We start from the raw sequence: 21381 nt of genomic DNA, 5'->3' as shown, positions 1-21381 counted from the left end.
CAAAACCCAAGCAGACCTGTTGCTACACCCCTGATGGAATACCAATGTGACGCCTGCTGCAGTTAAATTGCCGTGAACACCTACCCATGACAGACTGTTCATCAATCTCGTCCGGATAGACTTCAAGTGGCATCCAACTATTCGACTCTTGGACACCTCACCGTACCGAAAGCATCCTACCAGAACGTGAACCTCAATTTTTAAAAAAATTATTCCTGCTATTCCTAAGAAACAGTTATAACCCAAAACCCCCTTTTGAAACCGATTAACCGTTTCTTTTTGAATGTATGTGTGCCTGAGGGTTAAGAGAATAGGGTTTTTTTCATGTATAGATTCATCTCATTAGTAGTTAAGACCTATTATTTCTTTTCTAATAAATAGTTAATGTTGTTATTGTTTAAAGAAACCTGGTTTGGTGTGCTTTATTCTGGGGGGAAAATATAGTGTTTAATTTGGCTATTCTTCGGTAGATGGGAAACTTTATTTGATATGCTATGACATGTGGAGTCGTGGGACTGAAGTAACAATACATTACTCCCGCCTTGGTCGTAACAACAGCATTTTAAGAATCGTGAATTTCACGATTTCACGTATTTAAATCATAAATTTCACAGTGCCGCAATATACCATTAAAATGATCTATTTAAAACAAGAAAAAAGACAAGGGAGGTTCCTGGTTTCAAAAGGCATTTATTGCATACTCAAAAACTATGGTAAAAAGCTGACTATAAACAGGTCATATTCTTTACTCACTGAAGTCAGTGGTTGAATGTGAGCATGGAGCAACCTGCAGCTATCTCTTTCTTCATTCCCTGTTTCTGTGCTGTGAACACCTGTCTGTGTTTAGACACAGCTCTGCCCGCGTCCACAGAGTTTGTTGGAATTGTCAGACGGCGCCGTACAAACTGTGCAAGGTGGGGGATTCTGCATTCCATGGAGTTCCAAAACTGCATCACAGGCAAAGTACAATCTGCTTCTTTTGCAATGCTTTTATAAGCCGGTATCTCCAGCCTACAATTCTTGTCAAAGCCAGGAATTGCATCAAACAATCACAGAATCACAGAATAATACAGTGCAGAAGAGGCCCTTCGGCCCATTGAGTCTGCACCGATGCATTAAAGACACCTGACCTGTCTACCTAATCCCATTTGCCAGCACTTGGCCCATAGCCTTGAATGTTATGACGTGCCAAGTGCTCATCCAGGTACCTTTTAAAGGATGTGAGGCAACCCACCTCTACCAGCCTCCCAGGCAGTGCATTCCAGCCCGTCACCACCCTCTGGGTAAAAAAGTACTTCCTCAAATCCCCCTTAAACCTCCTGCCCCTCACCTTAAACTTGTGTCCCCTCGTAACTGACCCATCAACTAAGGGGAACAGCTGCTCCCTATCAACCCTGTCCATGCCCCTCATAATCTTCTACACGTTGATCAGGTCACCCCTCAGTCTTCTCTGCTCCAGCAAAAACAACCCATGCCTATCCAACCTCTCTTCATAGCTTAAATGTTCCATCCCAGGCAACATCCTGGTGAATTGCCTCTGCACCCCCTCCAGTGCACTCACACCCTTCCTATAATGTGGCGACCAGAATTGCACACAGTACTCCAGCTGTGGCCTTACCAAAGTTCTATACAGCTCCAACATGACCTCCCTGCTTTTGTAATCTATGCCTCGATTGATTAAAGGCAAGTGTCCCATATGCCTTTTTCACCAACCTATTAACCTGCCCTTCTGCCTTCAGAGATCTATGGACAAACACGCCAAGGTCCCTTTGTTCCTCGGAACTTCCCAGTGTCAGGCCATTCATTGAATACTTCCGTGTCACATTACTCCTTCCAAAGTGTATCACCTCACACTTTTCAGGGTTAAATTCCATCTGCCACTTTTCTGCCCATTTGACCATCCCGTCTATATCTTCCTGTAACCCAAGACACTCAACCTCACTGTTAACCACTTGGCCAATCTTTGTGTCATCTGCGAACTTACTGATCCTACCCCCCACATAGTCATCTATGTCATTTATATACATGACAAATAATAGGGGACTCAGCACAGATCCCTGTGGTACGCCACTGGACACTGGCTTCCAGTCACTAAAACAAGTTTAAATCCACCACCAACAGGTGTATTTGTGCAGGATCAAAGATACACACAGCTTTCAGGAACGCTGCAGAAAGTTGTTGAAACCTCTGAGCCGCTTTTTCTTCTCCATAGCATTAATATTGTTTGAGCTTCTTTGCCATGCAGGAAAACACCTGTTTTAATTCAGCATTATCAGAGTGTTGTTCATTTGATTGTGCTTCAGCCCAGAACAGTGCATCTGTTACTTTATTGTAAGATTTGTGGATTGTGCCGTTTTGAGATTCAAACCAAGTGATTAAATCTGACGGTCGTGTAGCGTTCTTGGCAAAAAACGGAACCTCCTCATGAAGCTAAGCATCGTTTAGAAGGGTTACAATGTCTGTTAAAACCTGTGTTTTTGGTGTCAGTTTGAGCTGTTCTAAGACGAAGTCTGAGTAGTATTTCAGGTGAGCTGAATGATCCTGTACTGCCCAAAACCAAGAATTCCAACGTGTCATTACGGTTGTGGAGGAAGGGCGATGTTTAGTTCCCCAATTCCAGCCATTTCAGCTGCATTTGCAATGTGTTGCCTGTATCGAAGTTTGTGACTAGGGCAGTGTTTGAAAATCTTTTTAATGTAGCTTACCAGTTTGTCGACTTTACCAAACTTGCTTTTCCACAGCTCAGTGATAAGAGAAATGTATGTGCATTGCATGTAATATGGACAGTATTATTACACCTTGGAGCACAGATTTGAAAGATTTTGTCATGTAAGTTGCATTGTCACTGATGAAAGCAGAAACTTTATTGAAATCAGCAGCATATTTTGAAACAGTTTTGATTATTGCTTGGGAAACTGGTGTAACTAAGAGCTTCTAAGTGGATGCAGTCTTGAGCACTATTGTTAGCTTTCCTGACTGTACATCTTCGTCTTACCAGACATAAAATCAAACAAAACATGCAGAACATAGTTGTCTTGCTCATTGATGGACTGATCACAAATAATTGCAAAAGACATGCGTTAATCTGAGACTTCATCTCCTCACAATGTGTAGCAAAAACCTTCGGTAGGTAGCCCTGTCATAGTTTATTTGCACTTGGCAAGCAACCACCAGCTTGATCATTGCGTTGAATGAATACCCACATCTTTGGGTGATCAAGTTTTTCCAATGGTATGTAGGCGCTTGCAAAAGCATCCGTAAGTTCCATTGTAACCAACTGATGATTTTTTGAGCTTTCTGTCAACTTCTTAAAAAGAGATGAAATTGTTGCTTGTTTCTTTCTTGTTCATTTTCCAGCAGCGCGGTGTCGGATACTCTGTTTTTGCCAAGATGCCTTTCGGACTCTAAATGGCGCTGAATCATTACCCGCCATGTGTGATTCAACGAAACATTACAGCTTGTACAAAACAGTATTCCACCATTGGCATGCAGAGTTTAGCTTTCAAATTCTTTCACTTGATGTGCTGCTGTAATGGTTGTGGTCGTTTTTGATTTGCTCATTCTGGCATTCTCACTTGTCTACTAATATTTAAGACTGCTTCTCTCAAAACTGCACCAAAAGCCCTCTTTCATCTACCAATCAGTGAGTTGAGCCTTGTGTCAATCACTAAAACACACAATGTTCGTAACATGCCCAGCAATCAGCGAGGTGAGTCTTGTGTCAATGAATAAAATGTGCAATGTTCACAAAATGGCCAATTTCACAGAGGACTTCAGATTTCATACAGGACCCAAGATTGCGTGGTCTGTAATGCATTTTTCACAACGTGAATTTGTTAGGCCCTAGTCATGCAATATGCTTGGCTGATGTAGCTGTCTTGGTTGAATAGCTGGCAGGGTGTGCAACCTGTGAGATGTGGGTGTCAGGCTTGTAGTGGTGCTAAGAAGGTGAGGTGAAGTATATCAATGTTATGTATGAGCTTGAATGATAAATTGTTGGTAGGTGAGTGATGGGGGTTGGGGGGATGAGTGTGGGTGGTCATGGTGCGGTGGTGGTGCGGTCTGGTGATTTGAGTAGTGGCTGAGGTTAGTTGTGCAGTTGATAGGATATAACCTTTGACGATTCATTCTCTGACCTTGACCAGTTGTGCGAGATCATTTAACTTCTTGTGGTACTGCATCCAGATTCTCAGAGCTTGACACCTGGCATTGACCTCTTCGCCTGTCTGCCCCCACTTCCTTTTGAGCACGTGTCTTGTTATGACGGTGCTACTATACTTATTGTTAGGTTTTTTTGAGGATTCACATATTTTAGAATTATGGACATTGTTTCATTTGGGAAAACTGAAAAGGATTCCATGGATGCTTTTTTCACTGGGGTCATTGAAAAGAGGGAATCGGAAGGTCTTTAGGACTTGGTTTGTAAATGACCCTTTACTGGAAGTCACCTGTCTTCAGATAAGTACCCAGTAGGGTTTTTTTGACCAGGGGATGATGATTAAGAGAATTGATAGGTCAAAATTTATAGGGGTCAGGAGGCTTGACTCTTGAGATATCGTTTTTGCCTTCATTTTGGACAGTCAGTTGGGGTTTGGACAGTGTTTTGAAAGGAGTTTATGAATTAACCTGCCAAGGACAAGACCCCAGTTCAGCCTTTTTCCATCTCTTTGAAAAGCTCTTAGAAGCGAGTATAAGAAATTGAGAAATTGATGCTGCATTCCTCTTGAAAGGCCTGCCAGAAACCCCTGTTGCCGCATTTCTGCTGGAACACCTGCCAAACTGATCTTCAACATCGCCTGAAAAGAACTGTTCTAGAAAGATCCTAGTGACAGCTATCTATGCGTATTTGGGATGCCAAACCAAAAAGGACAACTGGCATCTTTCCATATCTTCTCTTTTTTTCTTCAAGAATTAGCAAGTATTTGGCCAAAGTATTCTTTGTCTTTTTTTTGAAACAGCGCTCTAAAGAGAAAATCTTTATTTTTTTGCGTGTGTGTGAAGTTGCAAATTTTTGTTTTTTGATTAATAAACATTTATCTTTCTTTAAACCTACAAGAAAACCTGTCATGTCATTTGTCTGTTTTTGACCATTAAAATGTTCAAGAGTTAAAACACAATTCTAATAAAAACACAGTCTGCGTCAGTTGAGAGGTGAAAAGGGAAACAAGTGCCAGGCAATGGCCATATCCAATGAGAGAGAAAGAATCTAACCATCTCCCCTTGATGTTCAGCAGCATTATCGTCACTGAATCCCCCACCATCAACAACCTAGGGTTACCATTGATCAGAAACTTAACTGACCAGCCATATAAATACAGTGGCTACAAGAGCAGGTCAGAGGCTGGGAATTCTGCAGCAAGTAACATCTTCTGACTACCCATAGCCTGTTCACCATCTACAAGTCAGGAGTGTGATGGAATACTCTTCACTTTGCTGGATGAGTGCAGCTCCAACAACCCTCAAGAAGCTTGATATCATCCAGGCAAAAGCAGTCTGCTTAATTGGCACCCCATCCACCACCTTAAATATTCATTCCCTCCACCACCCAGTGCACAATGGCAGCAGTGTGTACCATCTACAAGATCCACTGCAGCAGCTCACCAAGCCTCCTTTTGACATACCTTCCAAACCCCTGACCTCTACCACCTAGAAGAACAAGGGCAGCAGACACGTGGAAACGCCACCACCTACAAATTCCTCTCTAAACTACACACCACCATGACTTGCAACTATAATCATGGTTTCTTCACTGTTGCTAGGTCAAAATCCTTGAACTCCCTTCCTAACAGCACTGTGGGAGTACCTGCACCACATGAACTGCACTGGTTCAAGAAGACGGCTCAGGTTAATTAGGGATGGGCAACAAATACTGGCCTTGCCAGCGACACTCATATCCCATGAACGATTTTTAAAAAAATCATTCTTACATTTATATAGCAACTTGTGTTTCTGAGAAGCATCTGAAAATGCTTAACAAAAATATTGAAGTATAGTCACTGTTACTGTAGTGATGTGAAAGAAAAAGGAAGGAACCTGCTTTTCATGTCCTTGGGACATCTCAAAGCAATTTACAGCCAATAGTATTTTTTGAAGTGTAGTTACTGTTGTAATGTAGGAAACAGAGCAGCCTATTTGTGTATAGCAAGCTTCCATAAACAGCAAAATGATAACATCCAGATTATCTGTTTTAGTGATGTTTGTTGAGTGATAATTATCAAAAATTTGTGAGAACTCTGCTGCTTTTCTTCAAATAATGCTGCAGGATCTTTTGCATCAAATTGAGAAGGCAGACAGGGCCTTGGTTTAATGCCTCATCCAGAAGACAGCATCTTTAATGGTGCAGCAGTCTCTCATTACTGCCCTTAAGTGTCAGCCTGGATTATGGACTCAAGTATCAAGGTTTGAATCCACAATCTTCTGACTCAGAGGCAACAGTGCTACCCACTGAGCCACGGCTGACACTTGTGGCAGGCACTTTACACATAGCAAGATCCCATAAACAGCATTAAGATCTGAGAATTTTTTTAGTGTTATTAGTTGAGGGATAAATATTGGCCAGGAGAGCAGACAAAACTCTCTGTTTTTCTTTCAAAAGTGTCATGGGATATTTCACATCTATCTTTGATGTTACATCCAAAAGATGGCACCTTTGAGAATGCAGCAGTCCTTCAGTGCTGCTCTGAAGTGTCAGCTCAGACTATGTCCAAATCCTGGAATGGGGTTTGAATGCAAAACCATCTGATTGAGAGATTAGAGTACTACCAAAGAAGCTAAGCTCGCACTTAAATGATGGACTGGAAAGGTCTTTTCAGGCCTGCAATTACTTTCCCACAGGATGATCTGTGCAGGTACAAGCAGGGTTTATTTTAGAGCATAAAAGTTGTTACACACCTGAGTTTAAGCATCCTATTGGGGAACTAACAGGGCAGAAGAGAACATGTGAGCTCACTTCTCTCTTCCCCACTACCAGCCCCATTGTGCCCCAAAGTTTGTAATAACAAAAGCTTGAATTTATATCGTGCCTTTAAAACAGAAAAACCTCCCAGGGTTCTTCACAGAAGTAAAATCAGACAAAAATTGACAGTGACACTGAAGCCAGAAATGATATATTAGGAGGGGTGACTAAAATCTTGGTTAAAGAGATAGGTTTTTAAGGAGGGACTTAAAGGAGGAGTGAATAGTGGAGACATTTAGGGAAGACGTTCTTTCCTCAGGGAAGGAAACTTAAAGTCTAGATGGTTGAAGGCACAGCCACCAATCATGGGGTGAAGGGAGTGGGGAATGCATGAAACCAGAGCTGGAGGAATGCAAAGTTCTCAGAGAGTTGTAGGGCAGGTATTTGTGACTGGGACCAAAGACAAAAGCTTCAATCTTCCCAATGTTCAACTGGAGGAAACTGTAGCTCATCAATGATTGGATGTCAGCCAAGCAATCTGACAGAACAGAAACAATGAAGAGGTCGAGATGGGTTAGAGAAGTAGATCTGTGTGTTTTTAGTGTAAGTGTGGAAGCTGACCCCATGACTTCAGGTATTGTCACTGATGAGCAGAATGTGGATGAGTACTGGGATTGGGGGGCTAAAGATGGATCCTTGGGCATTCCATAGATTCAAGAGTAGGTAGAGCAGCCGTTGAATCATAGAATGGTTACAGCACAGAAGAAGCCCATTTGGCCTGTTGTGACTGTGCTGACTCTCTGCAACAGCAATTCACCTTGCAAATTTTTTCTCTTCAGATAATTATCTAATTCCCTTTTGAAAGCCTCAATTGATTCTGCCTCCGCCCCACACATAGGCAGTGCTTTCCAGATCCTAGCACTTGTTGCGTAAAAAAAGTTTTTCCTCATGTTGCTGCTGCTTCTTTTGCTAGTCACCTTAAATCGGTGTCCTCTGGTTCTGAATCCTTGTGCCAATGGGAACAGTTTCTCCCTATCTACTCTGTTCAGACCACTCATGATTTTGAACACCTCTATCAAATCTCCTCTTAATCTTCTCTTCTCCATGTAACTGAAGTTCCTCATCCCTGGAACCATTCCCGTGAATCTTTTCTGCACCCACTCTAATGCCTTAACATCCTTCCGAAAGTGTAGTGCCCAGAACTGGATGCAATACTCCAGTTGAGGCCGAAGCAGTGTTTGAATCAGGTTTATTCATAACTTCCTTGTTTGTGTAGTCTTTGCCCCGTTTATAAAGCCCAGGATCCCCAATGCTTTACTAACCACTTTCTCAACCTGCCCTGCAACCATCAATGATTTGTGCACATAAACCCCCAAGACCCTCTGCTCCTTTAGAATTGTACCCTTTACTTTATACTGCCTCTCCTCATTCTTCCTACCAAAATGAATTACTTCACAGTTTTCTGCATTAAATTTCAATTAAATTGCAGGAAATTTTCAGGCTAAAATTGGATAGCTCTGTGGAACCAAGCGACAGCAGACCTGCTGTGCTGGACAACAGAAAAGAGGTGCTGGTGAAGGACGGTGTGGTCAATCAGCCATGTCAAACGTTGCAGAGAGATTGAGAAGAATGAGGCAGGATCAAGCGTCACAGTTGCAGATGATATAATATGTGATCTTGATGCGGGTAATTTCAGTGTTGTGGCAAGGGCAGAAACCTGATTGAAAAGATACAAACCTGGAGTTGTGGAAAAGATTTGGGAGGCAACGGCATGTTCAAGGACTTTGAAGAGGAAAGGGATGTTGGACATGCAATAGTAGTTTGCAAGGACATGGGTTCAGGATAGGTTTTTGAGGAGGTGTTGGCAGTGGTTTTCAAAGGGAGGGGGAGACCCATTTAAAATGTCAGCTAGCATGTTGGGAAGTTGGTTGGTTAGTAGTGGGAATAGGATCGAGACTGAGAGCAGGGGATGGGTCTCCTGGCCAAGATGAGCTCAGATAGGGCATGAGAAAAGATGGGAGAGAAGCTAGAGAAAGATTTGGGTTCAGGACTAAGATGGTGGGGGGAACCTTGGGTTTGTTTGTAATTTAAAAAATGCAAGATCTTGCTGTAAAAGCATTGTTTATGCTGTTTACCTCCTTCGAAAGGACTGATTATTGGTCCAATAATATGATAATTGTGAGACTTGGGGTAGAAGGAAAGCAAGAAATTGTGCCCCATCCCTCTATCTAGCATGTGCCTGACTGTTGAATGCCTTCCTATAACAGTATAGCAAGATTGATAACTTACTGTTTAGGAAACCAATCCTGGTATCAGTGGTATAATGTGTTGGAGCTGCAGCTTGCTTACTCACTGTATGGTCCTTGTCCTCATAAGTCTTATTAAAAATAAACCTGTTTTATATAAAGTTAATTTCTTCAAGGTTTGAACTTACAATAACAGTGACATCACAAACTAGCTTCAACTGTTACCAGGCTGTGAAAATGCTAAGTAAAATTTTATATTTTACACTGAAAATCTTGTACAGGGGGATTTAGTTCCACGTGATAAATCTTTCCATTTGGGAAGTGCCCATAAACCAAGAGATATTTCTGTAAAATTTCAACCCCTTACTCCCTACAAGAGGCTGCTTGTCATATGTTGTGACTGGCCAGGATGCAGCTCTGTAATGCCTTGCAGAACGACCCTCACAATGTTTTAGAACCGTTCAGCTTCATTACATCATAAAGCAGAGTAAACATACTCAAGACACTAGAATTATTCATTTTAGAAAGCATTTAAAAGCAGTTTACCTCAATCTTTGTCCATTGTGTAAAGGGAACTCTTGCATTGCCACGTTTTCAACCCACTGAGCTAATTTTAGGAATGCTGATATATTATTTCCTGGTCTCATTTTGCCTCCAGTCAGAGCTAGCTACTAATGTGTGATGGGATGCTAATATAATAATCAGTGGTCAGTCCAATAAGGAGATGGTCAGGTAGGATTGTATAAAATATCACTCCTAATGTTTTTTTTTACCTATGTAAAAATATGATCTCAGCTGGGCCAGTAAAAACATTACATTTGGCCTCAACTCCTTGGAGTTAAAAAAAAATCAGCCAGAGTTCCCACTCCTGATCGACATTCAGTGACTCCTGCTAGAAAATAGGAATATATGGACTTTGGCTCTGAACAAGATTAAGCTTGGCTTGATTTCCTCCACTGTCAAGTATCCTGGTAATACTCTGGTAAAAACAGGTGGGTTTGGGTCGGGTAGGACATTAAAATGTTAAAAATTTGAATCCCGTCCCTAACCTGTCTATATCCAGTTTTAATGCAAGCAGGTGGCAGACAACTAACTGCTCACAGGAGGTGGGCTTGAAATTTAAATATTATAGTGAGGCTGTGTGCCCCATATTTAACCACTATTTTAAATTTAACTCTGCCTGGCTGAGTTTTCCAGACCTTGGGAAGCCTGGCAGCTAAAGGGAGATGAGGACTGCTGGATCCAGTATACCTTCTTCATCAACCCCCGTGGTTGTCACCATCCCTGCTCCCTGTCCCTTCCGATCTCCTCCACAAGGCCTCCAATCTCCTTCCCCATGCCCCACCCCCCAACCCGCAATCAACCCTTTCGATCTATCCGGACTGCTATCTCCCGTTTGCCTTTAGCCTCCAATCTCTGCCGACTTCGGCCTTTGATCTGCCTCTGAACTCCCCCAATCCTGATCTCCTGATTTTGGCTGTTTGCGTACCCTGATCGCCCCCAGCTTCAGACTCTGATCTTCCTTGTTTGTGCAACTTTAGCCCAACAAGATACATTGCCTTCAGGAGAGGAGAAGAGATGAGAGGGAAAATTGTTTGAGGAAAAAAGTTAAAAATCACTAAAGTGAGGCCTACCTCATTGGTATTGTTCATGGTACAACTATGTGGTTGCATGGAGTTCACTATCCATGAGCAAGTCAGACTGGTAAAAGGACACTCAACTTTTTTTTAAAATCTGTATTGCTGATCTAGTTGTCTCACAGCTTCACATGATAAATCTCTCCATTGGGAAGAGCCCATAAGCCATATATGCAGAAACATTTGTGTGCCCACAAATGAACTCAACCATTCTGTGTTTGGAGGACCCAACTTGAAAGGTAATCAGTCTTCAAAAAAAGGAGAAAGAACACTTTTGCATCATAAAGCATGACCTCACAGCTGCATGTTGGCTGTGTTAGTTAAAGGCAGCTTGTTGTGTGTTGACTGCTCATGGCCATCTGGCTGAAGGCAACCATCAGGCTAATGATGATCCAAAAGTTGCCCCAAAATATTTTGCTTTTTCCCTGATGCACTAATGTATATATTTTGGGGCAATGTGCAACTCTTAGCTGAATCATGGACTCTACAGATATAAGAGAAGAGGAATGGTCTGTAAAAGAGGAGGAATTGCCAGTAAAACACAAAAAAATCAGTAAAAAACGCAAGAAATTGGCTGAAAAAGAGAAGCGTGTGATTTTAGATGAGAAAGAATTGCCTGTAGAAGAGGAGCCTGTACAAGAAAAGGAATTACCTGCAAAAGATTCAAATCTCCTTGTTTTTTTCACAGACTTCATGGAACTAGATAAAGCCAAAGAACAGAACAACAAACTGGATGAAGAAATCCTGGCATTACGTAATCGTGTACGATCATTGGATTCAGAACGGAAATCCCTTTTAGAAACAGTAAGTAGCTCGTACCAAGGTTGTCACACTGTTGTTACAGTGCAATAGAATACTATATTTTAAACTAGTTGTTCCATCTTTTACAGTCAGTTGTTGCACTTTATTTCTGGAACTCTGAACTGTGATCAACAATACTGTCTCTGATGTATAATACAATTTGGAGAATTTCTTTTCATCATTGTCAAGCATGGTATTCTCCTTGAAAACAAGTTTACTGGCAAAACCAATAGAATTGTAACAAATGCATTTGCATTTCAATCTGTCAGCATCCAACTACCAGATAAAAGTTTATGTATTATTAAGGGACAGAGTGTAGCAGGGCTTTGTGCAGAAAGAGTTAAAGAGTAAATTGGAAAGTAATAATTAGGTACTGTTGGGTTTTAAGGGTTATATATTATAGGAGGAAAGACTTGAGGGAAGTGAGGAATTCCAGTTTTGAAGTCCTGAGGAAAGATTAAGTTGGAGCAGGAGCTGGTGTGATAAATAGTGATTTCAATATAGTGAGGATGTGGGGAGGAGGAATGTTGTATATGGAGTATGTATTTTTGTAGCTTCGGAAGAACGTGGAAAGAGGAGAAAAAATATGGCTGGGAGGGAGATTGGGAGCTAGAGATGGTAAAGGGCAGCAATTCAACATGTAGTTTATCTTCTATTTGATGAACTCTTCAGGATAAATTTTCATTTCCATCATTTGGCAATGGGATAGGTTGCTGGTTCTTTATATAAGCAATCTGATTTTCATTCCAAACAAACCTGGATATAAAAAGCTGTTATATGTAAAAATGGCCATGGAGATTGTCATTTAAAAACAAAATAACCTGCCATCCTCACCTGGTGTGGCCTAGATGTGAATCCAGTCTTGCACGAACATTGGTGACTCTTAATGCCCTCTGAAGTGGTGTAACAGGTTACTTAGTTGCATAAAACTAGGGGAGCTGGGGGATGGGCAACAAATTTCAGTCTTGCCAGTGATGCCCAAATCTTGAGAATTAATTTTTAAAATGCATAGCATAAGTTCCACTACATTGTCCCAATCAAGTAGTTCTAAATGAGATAAAGCAATGGTCAGATGCCCCCTTGAATGTGCTGTATTGAGCATTCCTGGCTAAGGGTAACATGGGGTAGAATGTAAATTGAATCTCCACTTAGCATGTCCCAAATATGCGTTCCCATTTGAGCTTTAGCATGAATAGCCACATAACTCTGCCTTATCAAGTACTTTCAGGTCAGTTCCAGGTGAGTTGCATTTCTCCCAACAATATACCTTGGCCCCAACATTAGAAGAGTCCTTCCAAATATTTTAGGTGACTCTTCTTATTTCCAAACACCAACCATCCCTAAAGATGCTTTGAGTATGATAGCAGATCTGTACTGCAGGACTTGTTCATGGAAACTGGTTTGAGGCTGGCCCAAACTTAGTTCATATAGATTCTGCTCAGCCATCAGAAAGAGGAGACTTTTTATTACTGATTCAACCATTCTTCAGAAAAGAAAGACGTGTAATTATATAGCACCTTTCGCGACCACCAGACAACTCAAACCGCTTCACAGCCAATTAAGTACTTTTGAAGTGTAGTCACTATTGCAAAATAGAAAATGTGGCAGCCAGTTTGCACACAGCAAGGTCCCAGAAATAGCAATGTGATAATGACTAGATAATCTGTTTTTGTGATGCTGATTGAGGGATAAATATTGGCCAGGACACCGGGGATAGCTCCCCTGCTCTTCGAAATAGTGCCATGTGATCTTTTACGTCCACCTCGGGGCAGACGGGGCTTCGGTTTAATGTCTCTTCCGAAAGATGGCACCTCGAACAGTACAGCACTCCCTCAGTACTAGATCTTTTGTGCTCAAGTCCTGGGTAGGACTTGAACCCACAACCTTCTGACTCAGAGGTGAAGGTGTCACAGCTGGCACAGGAATGCAAAAATCAAAGGACAATCTGTGTGGAGAACTACTGTACCACTCAATCCCTTTACCATTTTAAAGTTGTATTTAATTCTGGTAAACATTGAAGCCAATGTGCTAGTGGAAAGGTTCTCATTCCTCAGTCTGTAGTGATATCAGCTGGAAGGTGCATGTGTTGAATGTAAGGTGAGGTCAGAATTGTGCTGAGCTGTGACATCTGCCTCACTCGAGTCGCCTACTGATTCTCAATGACAAGGCTACTACTGGGAAAAAGCTTGTTGGGTGAGATACTAGAGGACTGCTGCACCTCAACAAGAGGCAGTATCTTCAGAAGAAAATTTGGAGCAGGGAACAAGAAAGCTAACATCATAAAGAATTTAGATAACTTATCTGTAGAATATCCAATACTTTTTAAAGAATATTTTGCTATATCAAGCTAGAGGTGTAAATAGAAACTTTGTCAGAATGGCATGACCAATATCACCAATGGTCATGACATAGGTTTTGAAATGGGGATCTAGAATGGGATTCCAGGGGAGTTCCTAAGATCATCAGATTTCTGTATTAACTTTTTTCGTTGCTGATGAAAATCTTTCGGGTACTCATAGCACTCTTTCCCTTTGCATAGGAGACATTGTCCTTCAGAATTGAGGGGGGCCCTACAAAAGAAAGTTTGAAAACCACTGGGTTGTGTCAGCCCCACTTGTGGAGATATTTAACAGTTGCTCTGTGATGTCACTGCCATTGTGATGTGGCCTCAGTGGAAATATGATTTTATTTCCACTGGTATTTCCTTGCACAAGCGATGCTAATCAAATCGGTAGAATATTTATGGCTATTTTCACCAATTTGACATGATTCCAGTGGAAATAATGAAAACGACCAGAATTGGCTGATAAAAGGTGCGTAAGAGTGACAAGGGAGTGACTCGCTTCTGTCCTCATAGGGAAGCATAGGGGAAAAATATTTACTTAGACTTGTTCCTTTTCTTTACATAAAACAAAATCTTTTGCCCACTCACTCCCTTTGTTTTCTGAAGATACTGACTCTTGCTGGTGTTTAGTTCCAAAGGTGCAGATTATTTGTCTTTTTGGAAAGGGAGGGTAAACAGTCATAAATTGTGGTTCTTTTGGAACCAGTGATGTAAAGAGAGCAGTACGGAGGTCATACAGAGGGATTTTGAAGATTTCAAGGTTATTGCCTGTACTGAACCAGTTTGGCAGAAGCAGACTAAATATATCAATGATACATCAATGAGTGGCTAGGACAGTGGTTTAGAAAAGTGAGTTTTACATCGAAAGACATTGGGGCAAGTTTGGGGGCACGGGTAGGAGGAAATGTTCAGATGCAGAGATCCTTCTCTAAACCTAATTGGTAGTAATGTCCTTGCAGAACAGGGTTGTGGGGGAATTTGAACTCTTATCAGGAGGGGAGAAAGCAAAACAGACAAATGAAAGGAAATTAACAATAGAAAAATCAGTTAAGGAAAGGAGTGCTGTGAAGGACTGGTTTAACCTATTAAAAGAAAAAATATATAAATGTGAAAGACATTCACAACAGGAGGACTAAACTGCTGTGGCACTTGCCGTCAATCCATTGATGGGAGATGAGTACAACATACAAAGGGTTAGAGTGTTCAAGAAGGACAAAATAGATGATGTAGCTCGAAATGTCAATGACATATGGAAGATGGAAGAAATAGTTGTATCAGTAAATGCTTCTCAACTAGGTAGTCTGCGTTGACTTACGTAGTAGCATAAAGCAAGCAAAGATAATACCACAGGTTTGGTATAGACCACTGGGTCAATGCAAAAGTGAGAGTAAGTTACTATGTGAAGAGATAAGAAAATATGTTCCAATAGAAAGATCATACTTGTGGGCGATTTAAATCTACCTAATTTAACTGGCAAAGCCTATGAAGACCAGAAAATGAACTAGTAAATGTAATGACTGCTTTCTGACCCAATGCAATAGGGATACATTTTGACCTGATAATGGCGAGAGACCCAGACAGCATACTGGGAATGGAAAGGGGGGAACCCTCAGCAAAAGTCACCATTTTATGTATGGTCATAGGAGCTTATAACACAGAAGGATGCAATTTGTCCATCATGTCCGTCTCGGCATTTTGCTAGAGCGTTCCAAACTTACCCTACTGCCTGTGTCTTTCTCTGCTTCAACTGTATATCTAATCAGTCCAGAAAAGATACAATAGTCTTCAACCAAATTACTCTCATGATCTCGCATAAGATGATACTGCAAATCATTACCCAAGTTTACATTTTTAAAAGGACCAAGTTCAATACAATGAGGAAACAAAATAAAGTGATCAATTGGTAGCTAATATTCAAGAAAACCTAAACTGATTATAAATAGAAAGCTTTTATTAACAGCATTCAGGATAAGGGACTTGTCAGGAAGGATGAAGGAAACATGAACCAAAACAGATTAATAAGGCAATACTAAGTGAGGCAAGTAAGAAGTACAAATTCTACAAAGTGTGGAGGGACAAAGGTGAGGGGAACAACTGGGAAGAATACAGGAATCTCAAAAAATGTTTTTAAAAAATGGCTTGAAGGGCAAAGAAGGAACTCGAAATATGTAGTTGTAGAAGTCATACATAATGGATAAAAAGTTTTCTAACATAGGAGCATGAATAGGCCATTCAGCCCATCGAGCCTGCCCTGCCATTCAATACGATCATGGCTGATCAATGCCTTTTTCCCACACTATCCTCATATCCCCTTACGTCATTTGTATTTAGAAATCTATCAGTTTCTGCTTTAAACATACTCAGTGACTGAGCTTCCACAGCCCTCTGGGGTAGAGAATTCCAAAGATTCACAACCCTCTGAGTAAATAAATTTCTCCTCATCTCTGTCCTAAGTGGCTTCCCCCTTATTTTGAAATTGTGTCCCCTGGTTCTAGACTCCCCAACCAGGGGAAACATCTTACCTGCATCTACCCTGTCTATCCCTTTAAATATTTTGTAGGTTTCAATGAGATCACTTCTCATTCTTCAAAACTCTACAGAATACAGGCCCAGTTTCCCCAATCTCTCTTCACAGGACAGTCCTGCCATCCCGGGAACAAATCTGGTGAACCTTCGTTGCACTCCCTCTATAGCAATAATATCCTTCCTAAGGTAAGGGGACCAAAACTGCACACAGTACTCCTGGTGCGGTCTAAGCAAGGTTCGATACAATTGAAGCAAGACTTCACTACTCCTGTTATCAAATCCTCTTGCGATAAAGGCTACCATTAGCCTTCCTAATTGCTTGCTGCACCTGCATGGTAGCTTTCAGTGACTTACTGACAAGGACACCCAGGTCCCTTTGTACATTTACATGTTTTAACCTTTTACCAGTTAGGAAATACTCTGCACATCTGGCCATCCTACCAAAGTGGATAACCTCACATTTTTCCACATTATATTCCATCTGCAACGTTCTTGCCCACTCACTAAGTCTGTCCAAATGCCCTAGAAGCCGCTTTGTATCTTCCTCACAGCACACATTCCCACCTAGTTTTGTGTCATCCGTGAACTTGGAAATACTACATTTGGTCACCACATCCAAATCATTGATAGATATTGTGAACAGCAGGGGCCCAAGCACTGATTCCTGCAGTATCCCATTAGTCACAGCCTGCCAACGCAAGAATGACCCGTTTATTCCTACTCTCTGTTTTCTGCCTGTTAACCAATCCTTAATCCATGCCAGTATATTACCTCCTATCCCATGTGCTTTAATTTTGCTAACCAACCTCCTGTGGGGGACTTTATCAAAAGCCTTCTGAAAATCCAAGTATACCACGTCCACCAACTCCCCTTAATTAATTCTGTTAGTAACATCCTCAAAAAACTCCAACAGGTTCGTCAAACATGATTTCCTATTCATAAATCCATGTTGACTATGCCCAATCAGATCATTATTATCCAAGTGTCCACTTAACACATCCTTTAAAATAGATTCTAGCATTTTCCCAATGACTGATGGAAGGCTAACAGGTTTGCAATTCCCTGATTTCTCTCTCCCTCCCTTCTTAAATAGTGGGGTGACATCTGCTATCTTCTGAGCTGCAGGAACCACTCCAGAATCTATAGAATTTTGGAAGATGATCACCAGTGCATCCAGTACCTCCATAGCTACCTGTTTCAACACTCTGAGAGGTAGAATATCAGGTCCTGGGGACTTATCAACCTTCAGTCCCATTAATTTCTCCAATACAACCTTCTTACTAATAATAATTTCCTTCAATTCCTCATTCTCCCTCATCCCTTGGGTCTCTAATTCTGGGAGATTTCTTGTATCTTCCTCGGTGAAGACAGATACAAAGTAATCATTTAGCTTCTCTGCCATTTCTCTATTCCCCGTTATAAATTCTCCTGACTCTGCCTGTAATGGACCCACATTTGTCTTAGCCAAATGTTTCCTTTTTACATACCTATAGAAGCTTTTACAGTCTATTTTTATATTTTTTGCTAGCTTACATTCATATTCTATTCTCCCTTTCATTATCAGTTTCTTCATCTTCCTTTGCTGTATTCCAAAATCCTCCCAATCGTCAGGTTTACTACTATTTCTGGCAACTTTATAGGCCTTTTCTTTTAATCTTATAAAATCCTTAACTTCCTTTGTTATCCATGGTTGACTGCCTTTACTTTTGGGGTTTTTGTGCCTTGAAGGAATGTATAGTTGCTGTAAACTATGTAATATTTCTTTAAAGACTATCGATTGCTTATATACTGTCATACCTTTTAATGTATTTTCCCAATCCACCTCAGCCAATTTGTCCCTCATACCTTCATAATTTCCTTTATTCAAATTTAACACCTTGGCTTCAGATTGAACTACCTCACTTTCAAACATAATATAAAATTCTATCATATTATGGTCACTCATCCCTAAAGGTTCTTTTACAACAAGATTATTAATTAGCCCTTTCTCATTACATAATACTAGATCTAAAATAGCCTGTTCTCTAGTTGGTGCCTCAACATACTGCTCTAGAAAACCATCCCTAACACACTTCTGAAACTCGTCCTCCACAGCATCAGTGCTCATTAGGTTTATCCAGTCTATATGCAGTCACCCATGATTACTGTTTTACCCATGCTACATGCTTCTGTAATCTCCTGATTAATACCATGCTCCACACTACCATTACTGTTTGATGACCTATAAACAACCCCTACCAATGTTTGCTGCCCCTTGCTGTTTCTTAGTCCACTCAAACAGATTCCACATTTTGTTCTTCCGATCTAAGATCCTCCCTTACTAATGTACTGATATACTGATCCCATCCCTTATTATCAGCGCAACACCACCTCCTTTTCCTTTTTGCCTGTCCTTCCTAAATGTTGAATATCCTTGAATATTCAGTTCCCAGTCTTGGTCACCCTGTAGCTACCTTTCCATTATGGCAATTAGATCATACCCATTTACCTCTATTTGGACCTTTAAATCATTCACCTTGTTGTGAATGCTGCATGCATTCAGGTAGAATGCCCTTAACCTTGGCTTCTTGACATTCTGCATTCTAAGTCTAGTTGATGCTCGCCTTTGTTTCCGCTGCCTTCTAATGTCACTTGCTACTTTTCTACCTCCTGTTACCAGGTTTACTACTTTACAATTTGAGCTACCCTTCAGGTTACCATTGCCCTGACAAGCTAGTTTAAACCCTCCCCAACAGCACTAGCAAATCTCCTTGTGAGGATATTAGTTCCGGTCCTGTTAAAATGTAGCCCGTCCATCTTGTACAGGTCCCACCTGCCCCAGAACTTGATGCCCCCCCTCCTACACCAATTCTCCAGCCACATGTTCAATCAATAATCCTCCTATTCCTGTGCTCACTACCATGTGGCACTGGGAGTAATCCTGAGATTACTGCTTTGGAGGTCCTGCTTTTTAATTTCCTTCCTAACTCCCTAAAATCTGCTCTCAGGACCTCATCCCTCTTCCTACCTGTGTCATTGCTACCAATGTGGACCACGACCTCTGACTGTTCACTCTCCCCCAGAAGGATGTCCTGCAGCCACTCCGTGACATCTTTGACCCCGGCACCAGGGAGCCAACACGCCATCCTGGAGTCACATTTACTGCCACAGAAACGCCTGTCTGATCCCCTGACTATCGAATCCCTATCACTATTGCTCTACCACTCTTCTTCCCGTCCTGTGCAGCTGAGCCACCCGTGGTGCCATGGACTTTGCTTTGGCTGCACTCCCCCGAGGAACCATCACTCTCACCAGTATCCAAAATGGAAAACCAATTAGCAAGCAAGATAGACTCAGGGGACTCCTGCACTGCCTGCCTGGTTCTCTTAGACTGCTTGGTGGTCACCCATTCACTTTCTGCCTGAATACTCCTAACCTGCGGTGTGACCACCTCCCTAAACGTGCTATCCACGTAGTCCTCTGCCTCGCAGATGCACAACAGTGACGCCAGCCACCGCTCGAGTTCCGAAACCCTGAGCTCAGGCTTCTGCAGCCAGTGATACTTCCTGCAGATGTGTTCATCTAGGACACGTGATGCGTCCATGACTTCCCACATACCGCAGGACTCGCATTCCACTTGGCTGAGCTCACCTGCCATAACGTAACTTTAAAAACTTTTTATTACAATGAGAAGTAAAATAACTTACCTGTTACTCACCAATCAGCTTCTTCTCCTGTACTGAAGAGAGAGGCAGCTACTGGAGGCTGAAAAAAGGTAGAAAAAGAAAGAAGCCCCTCCCTCAGGCACCAAACTCCTATTTTACACTCTGTGCACTCAAATTTATTTTTTTCTTAATTTATAGTTCCCCTCCTTACCGAACTCCCTCACTCAGCAAACTCCCTTCTTCACATTCGGTGCCTTCCAGCAGCACTCAGTAAGAGGTTATCAAAGAGAATGCAAGATCCTTAAAGATGCAAACAGGGTTGATACTGAGGATGAACTAAATGCAAAGGCCCAAAAAATCCAGGGGTGCACTACCCTGGCATTAGTTGCAAGATGTGCCCACCAGGAATCTCTTTTGCTGGCCCCACCGAAGTACGCAATGTTGGGGAGGATCCCTTAATAAATTTCACTGGTGGGTACATCATGGATGCCCACCAATTGTATGAGGCTCCGTGCTCCAAGGGTGCACTAGCGCCCTTTTCCCCCTGAAAAAAATACTTAATACATTTTTTTTTACATCTTTGGCGGTCCAGGCCACAACCCAGCATGGGACCCTTCAGTGGTCAGTGCATATAACAGTAGGCTGGTGTGCATGTTTTTCACCAGATAAAACCAGTCTGCTGGTGGATTGTCAGGATGGAAACTCTTAGCCTGGGACATCCCTCTCTTGGACATGCCCCTCTGATGCTGGTGCTTGGGGTAGTTGGTAGCCCCCAACAAGGCACTGTGAAAACTGGTAGGGAAGGCTAGGAAACAATATGTCCAGGTCCCAACCTAATTTCAAGTCCTTCCACCAGATACTTGGTGGGGGTAAACTGGGCCACAGAATTTCAGCCGCCCAATGATTACTTTGTAGAAATATTCACTAGTGATGGCCCTAAAATAGCATGCCAACCTCAATTAGTGGTTCTACAGCAACATTTAATGACTGATAGCACTTAAATAAATGTTGCTCAGAGGCTTCAAGGGCTTAGAACCAAGGACAGTCAGAACTTGTACCCAAAGATGGGGATGAGGTCTGAAATATTGACATTCAGTCACAGCTGAATACAAAGACTTGGAAGCAAGTCAACATGGTTCCTATTTTCAAGTGATACGGGCAGGTTGTAAGTGGTGTGAATGGTTTTCACTTTTTACCTCCCAATTGACTGCAGGTCTTGTTAAAAATGCTGTGTTAGTCCCCGAGTGTCAAATAAACAGACAAAAGACAGGTTTTCCCATAGGTAAAA

At 41.8% G+C, this 21381-nt stretch overlaps 1 protein-coding gene across 5 annotated transcripts in view; it reads left to right on the top strand.

Moving 5' to 3' along the window:
* ccdc30 (coiled-coil domain containing 30) overlaps positions 1-21381 on the top strand; it is a 130787-nt gene that overhangs the window by 24416 nt on the left and 84990 nt on the right. For all 5 annotated transcript variants that reach the window (XM_068017398.1, XM_068017400.1, XM_068017399.1 and 2 more), the window contains one exon: positions 11467-11582. In XM_068017398.1, coding sequence (XP_067873499.1) covers positions 11467-11582 — 116 coding nt within the window. The remainder of the gene's footprint in view (positions 1-11466; positions 11583-21381) is intronic.

Source organism: Heterodontus francisci, chromosome 37, assembly GCF_036365525.1.
Source record: "Heterodontus francisci isolate sHetFra1 chromosome 37, sHetFra1.hap1, whole genome shotgun sequence".
Taxonomy (NCBI): Eukaryota; Metazoa; Chordata; class Chondrichthyes; order Heterodontiformes; family Heterodontidae; genus Heterodontus; species Heterodontus francisci.
Note: the sequence above shows the minus strand (reverse complement) of the source record. Positions and strands in the feature narration are given on the sequence as shown.